This window comes from Leuresthes tenuis, unplaced genomic scaffold, assembly GCF_036924035.1.
Source record: "Leuresthes tenuis unplaced genomic scaffold, fLeuTen1.0.hap1 SCAF_15, whole genome shotgun sequence".
In the NCBI taxonomy this organism is placed as follows: domain Eukaryota; kingdom Metazoa; phylum Chordata; class Actinopteri; order Atheriniformes; family Atherinopsidae; genus Leuresthes; species Leuresthes tenuis.
In genome coordinates this window covers 32,146,563-32,152,574 of record NW_027325369.1, presented here as the reverse complement: position 1 = coordinate 32,152,574, position 6,012 = coordinate 32,146,563, and the positions used below count along the sequence as shown (strand labels likewise).

At 42.8% G+C, this 6,012-nt stretch overlaps 1 protein-coding gene across 1 annotated transcript in view; it reads left to right on the top strand.

The window, feature by feature from the left end:
• Positions 1–5,032: 5,032 nt before the first annotated feature.
• apoba (apolipoprotein Ba) overlaps positions 5,033–6,012 on the top strand; it is a 28,199-nt gene continuing 27,219 nt past the window's right edge. Inside the window, exon 1 of the mRNA XM_072365313.1 lies at positions 5,033–5,148. Coding sequence (XP_072221414.1) covers positions 5,094–5,148 — 55 coding nt within the window. The 5' untranslated portion in view covers positions 5,033–5,093. The remainder of the gene's footprint in view (positions 5,149–6,012) is intronic.

Genomic DNA, 6,012 nt, shown 5'->3' with positions numbered 1-6,012 from the left:
GCGACGGAAGCCTCCTATTTCCGGCCCCCCTTCAAAATAAAATCATACTGAAACTCGTATCTTTGTAGGGTAACTATCAAAAGCTGTGAACCATATTAATCACGGTCCTGTACAAATAGCCCAGTATTTTTACTATATTCTTACATAACAACAACCTCTATGCTATGAAGCAGTTATAGAACGGTTTAAATAACTTATATTTTATCTAATAAATATCCAATCCCCTCCTGTCTGCTTCCCTCCAAGCAGCCAGCAGACTTTCTGTAAGTCTTTTTGTGAGTTTTTCTTTGTTTTTTCTGCTTTTCTGACTCTGAGAGATGTGAAGCTTGATAAAAACTATCCGGCTGTACCTAAGAATATTGGCCTGTTGTCATGTTGATGCTGCCTGAGTTCCTGCTGCAGCGCAGGTACAGACAGCCCAAATGATACTTTTGTGGCTGCAGATCTACATGTTAGTTAACGAGCTGCAGTGATATTAGTAGAAATGTTTCTGGACTTTAAACAGGCCGTTATCACTTCAGCATACTGTCCTTTCTCTGCATCACACGACGCTGGCTGCTGTCAGGGACTTTGGCTTCAGAGCAGACATGTTAACCAATTTTTTCATGCACTCAGTAAACCTTCTAAGAGGAGTCAGAGTTTATCAGTTAACCCAGCAGCATTATGTAATTAAATAATACATATGTTCACAGCAGAAGATGAGAACTGAAGTCAGAATCCATTCAGACTTAAAACAGAAGAGAAACACAGTCACAACTTTTAAAAAACTCAATAGATTATTTTTGTAATTTGAGATTAAATCAGTGGTTGAGAGACAGATTAAAAAAATCGCTCTGGATGTCATGTTCGTGGCATCCATCTTTATATGTCAGGTCCAGTAAAGTTTAAACAGTGAAAATGAGGTTAATGTGCAAACTTTAAGATGTTGGTTTTTCAGTTCGAGCTCTTTTAGTTGAACCTTCTTCTTCAGCGGTCAGTCAGATATGTTGTTTCTTGATGGTTTGTTAAGGAGGACGACGTGATTGTGTGCAGCACTTTCAATGACCCCAAATATAACAACTGCTTTTCTTCTTCTGTCACATCCAGTCAGTAACTCACTTGATCAGCTGAATTTCTTTTTGTTTTCTTGTTGTCCTCTCAGCCCCAGCTGGTCCAGGCAGATGGACCCTTCCTCTGGTTCTGATGGAGGTTTCTTCTTGTTAAAAGGGAGTTTTTTCTCTCCACAGTCGCCTCCTGCACCTCAGGAATAGATTCTGTTCTCAGAGAGAAGAAGAACTTCTACGTGTCTATAAATATCCGTTTCACTCAAGCCGCTATAAGAGGCGATAATTCAGCGCAGATTAAGCCGCTCCTCTAACACCTCGCGGTATTTTTCAGTATCGTTTCTATTTGTACTTGGTGTCGAAGGGCGACATTCCCGCGCTGGCGCACAGGAAATGACGCATTCTACTCGGTTTTACCTGACAATGAGAGGGAAAGAACATGGCGGGGAACCCGAAGAAGCGACCAAGAGGTTCCGAAGTGGGTCGCGCTAAAAAGAAAAGGCAGAAGGTCTGTTGGCGAAGAGAGAGTGTGACAAATGGAGAAGACAAAAGGAGTCGCTTTTCCTGGATGGAGAGCCCTGAAGGAGGAGATTGGACGGAGGTTGCCCTGATACTGCTGGATAAGTAAGTTACTCTGTTTATTACGAGCAGGATGTGCTGCTGTTCCACGCACTGGACCGAGTACTTTATTGTTTTTTTTCTTGTAAATGGTGCTATGAATGTAATGTATTGTTAGCAGTCTGTTGTTCGCCACATTGTGCAACATTAGCCTAACGAGCAGCAAGTAACGAGGTGTGTTGCTGTGTGTGACTCCCTGCGGAGTAAAGTTAGTGTAAATTTAGTAAAGTTAGTCGCCTGCAGGTTGTGTAGACAGATGGAAGCTCTGCGTTATGTTGCGGAGCTGCAGCCGGTTTATCTCACACATTGACAACAACAGAGTGTAGCGGAGGGCGGGGCGGGTTTCACCGGGCCCTACGTCATATTCAGGTGCCGACAGCATCGTTGTAATGACGCAGAAATCCTCTAGGGGGCGACAGAAGTTACGCACGACAGCTAATTTGGAATTTAATGAATTGGTTTGATATCTTTGAGGCGACATTTGATGTGATTTGGTGTTTTATTAATAAAACTGAACTGAACCTTTTGACTCTTCAAACCACCAGACGTCACATGTTTTTTTTAGCATAATTATATCGTCTCACCCGAGGAGAACGGTCTCTGATGACTGACCTGCAGAACATTTGTACAGAAGTGTTTGTTTTTAAAAACCTTTTTAATTAATTGTCCAAATACTTTTGAGTTCCTGAAACAGTTAATTGTAGACACTGAAGAGCTGTAACTCCTAAACTTGAACAAATGTCTCGCGTCTTCTTTGACATCATCACACATTTACCTGATTTCTTCAATAATTTCAGGATTTACTTCATAGCTATATTTATTTATCTCATTAGATATTCTTTGAAAACGTCATTATTTTCTCACATTGTTGATAATTTTTGTGGTTTTCAATATTTATTCATCTTTGATGGCTTTCAGCTACACAAACACGTGGGAAAAGATTCTGGACAGAAGTGGAACGCTTTCTGGTCCCTGTTGGTTCAGTTTAACCTCTGAAAACAATGGGACAGGGTCCAGGTATTTCACACATTTGTCTCATGGATCAAAACACTAATTTTGTCTCGTTCAGAGTTTTAAAAAAGAGCTTATGGGTCCAAATATTATGCTGAATGAAAAAACAACAACATTTATATCTTAGACTGCAGTCTTATGGAAGCAGAAAGATCCTTCACTCCAGTAGGTTGCTTTAATTTATGTTTATTTACCTTTAAAAACAGCCCAATCTGTTAAATGTTCACTTTATGAGCACACAAGAAGCTTGTGATAAATAGTTCCAGTGATTCTTTCTCTATTGTGTTCATTTGATTTTAAATCTTTGGTCCAAACCAACAAAGCTGTGTTGTTCTTAATCGTATTGGCCCCAGAATTCTGGGAATAAACACTGAAACGTTTAATTAAGACAAACTAAAGCAGCCGCGGCTTTAAACTTTAGCTCAGACATGGAAGTTTTTTATGGGTTTAGACTTTGGCTGGAAAACCTTTCCCCACATGCACCAAATAAAAAGTTTGAGCAGCTAATTGTGACTGTATCCAGGATAATGTGGGGATCATCAACACAATCGTATCACTGAGACAGCTGCAAGAGCACAAAATGATCCTAATTGTTGTAAATATTCTGTTTTATTTGTCTGTTTGTTCAGTTGCTTCAGACAAAAGTCTGGACCTTACTCACAGGTGAGGCAATAGCTTTCACTGGTTCAGTATCTTTATGTCAACCTGCTGAAATACCTTCGGAGCTGGTTTTAATCCAAGTTTTGTTCCAAATTTCACTCAGATGTAGTTTAGCTTTAGTTTGTAAATGAAACAAAAGAAAAGTTCAAAGGTTGTCTGAAATGCCACAAACACTTAAATATGTCATTTATTGATTCATTCAATCTTTTTCAAACAGATGTAAGTGAAAATAAATTGTTTTTCAGTGCATTCACTGACCAGATCAATCATAAATAGAACCACATGTGGAATCTGCTGCAGCAACACTCAGTAAAAGCTGTTCTGGAGCCAAAGAAAGACAGAAAGTTTATAGAATCTACAGCAACAGCTTCTGGAGCTTCTCCAAGCAGCAGGTTACCTGCTGACAGGTGAGGGTGTCAGGATTGGGTATAAAAGCAGCTTCCACCAAAGGTTCAGCCTCTCCAACAAGGATGGGTCGTGGCTCACCGCTTTGGGCCAAACTCCATCAGAGAATCATCAATAAGTTCAGGAAATATTCCTCAGAGTCAGACTGGAAAGAACTTTGGTCTTTCAGCATCTACAGAGCAGAATATTGGGAACAGATTCAGGGAGTCTGGGGAAACCTCAGTGTGGAAAGGCCAAGGACAGAAAGCCCTGCTGGATGAGCTCGGAGCCCTCAGGCAGCACTGCAGGAGAAACCGTCAGGCCACCATGATCCATACAGCCACATGGGCTCAGGAGGAGCTGGGAAAAGCATTTCCACTCAACACAGTCCACGGCTGCATCCAGAAATGTGAGCTGAAGCTGCATCACACCAGGAGGAAGCCATATATCAGCTCTGAGCAGAACCACGGCCCAGTTCTCTGGACTCCAGCTCATCTCAGAGGGACAGAAAGACAGTGGACACGTGTTCTGTGGGCAGATGAGTCCACGTTTCAGCTGCTTCTGGGGAAAACTGCTGAGAAAGAGCATCCAGCTGTTCTCAGAGGAAGGTTTAAAGCAGCGTCTGTGATGGTCTGGGGCTGCAGCAAAGTCCATGGCATGGAGGGCTTCATCTGGGTGAAGGTACCACTGATGCACAGCTGGATGTTGGAGTTCTGGAGAGACAGATGCTGCCATCAAGGTGGCGTCTTTTCCCGGGAGCTCCGTGGTTATTTCAGCAGGACGATGCCAGACCTCATTCTGCAGGACTTCCAGCAGCTTCAGACACACAGAGTGTGTGAGCTCGGCTGCCTGCCTGCAGTCCACATCTGTCTCCTGCTGCAGATGTTGGAGCATCATGAAGAGGAGAACCAGGGACTGCTGGAGCATGTTTCAGGAAATCCAGGTCGTGTTTGTGTAATCGTACCCAAAAACAGACTCAAACTGCAGCTCCATTGATTCTTCCTGCCAGTTGTCATTCAGTTAAATATCTCATGATGCAGCAAGAAACAAAGGAGATCCCAGATGAACTGAACATTTTACACACAATGCTTTCTGGGATATTTAAATAAAATTCAGCTTTAATGGTATTGTGTCTAAAAAGGCTCCGGATGAGTGTGTTTTTCCAGGAGTTGGGGACTGCGTGATTGGAGGCACGCAGAAATACTCCCCTTTCAGCCACTTACCCAACAGGAGGCTTCAGTGTCAGTCAGAGTTTGAACTTTGAAATGTGTTATGTCACTGCTGCTCAGCGGACTTTATAAAAGATCTGAGCAGAGGTCTGATGGTGTTAGTCAGCAGTGGGGAGGCTGAGCAGGAAACCCTGTTCATCAGCCCAAGATGGGTTACAGCAAGCTGTGTCTGTTTCTGCTGCTCAGCAGCTACACAGTGGCACGTAAGTCTGGTTTTAATAAACCTTTCAGCAATTATCTGTTGTTTTGATCAGCCAGCTGCAGTTGTTGCTTATTTAATATGGTAGAAGTGGAAATCCGTCACCATCAAAGTTCTCTCATATTTGCATGATATTCTGAATTTAAATCTGCAGCTTTCTGAAGCTCTTTCAGAGTTTTTCTTTGGACTTTTTCTGCTTTTTCCCTCATTTTCAGTCCTTGTACCTGAGCATTTTCAGAGGTTTTTTCTTTGTTCAGCCACTTAACTCTGAGCTATGAAGCATTCAGGCAGAAAAAAGGCTCCTAACTCAAGGGATGAACCAGTGTTGTGTCGACACAGAACAGACAACTTAGCAAAGAAGCTGGACAAGTGGAGGACAAAAGAAGAAGTGTCAGGCCTAAAAAACTATCTCCAGCAGATGAACAGGATCTGAAAGTGATGTCCTTAAGAAAGAGGAAAAAATCCAGCTGTGACCTGACAGGACCTGAGAGATGCATCTGGACCTTCAGCTGATCCATCTACTGTTGGCCCAAGCCTCATCAGAAATGGTCTCCATGGAAGGGTGGCTGTCAAGAAGCCGTTCTTAAGGAAGGGAAACAGGGAGAAAAGGCTGAGCTGTGCCAAATGACACAAGAAGTGGACTGAAAATCAGTGGCAACAGGTCTTATGGAGGGATGAATCCTCCCCAGAGCCCGGACCTCAACATTATTGAAGCAGTGTGGGATCATCTGACAGAGAACGGAACAAAAGGCAGCCCACATCCAAAGAAGAGCTTTGGGATGTCCTTCAAGAAGCCTGGAGAACTATTCCTGAAGACTCCTTAAAGAAATGACAGAAAGCTTGTCTCAGAGGGTTCAGGCTGTGTTGG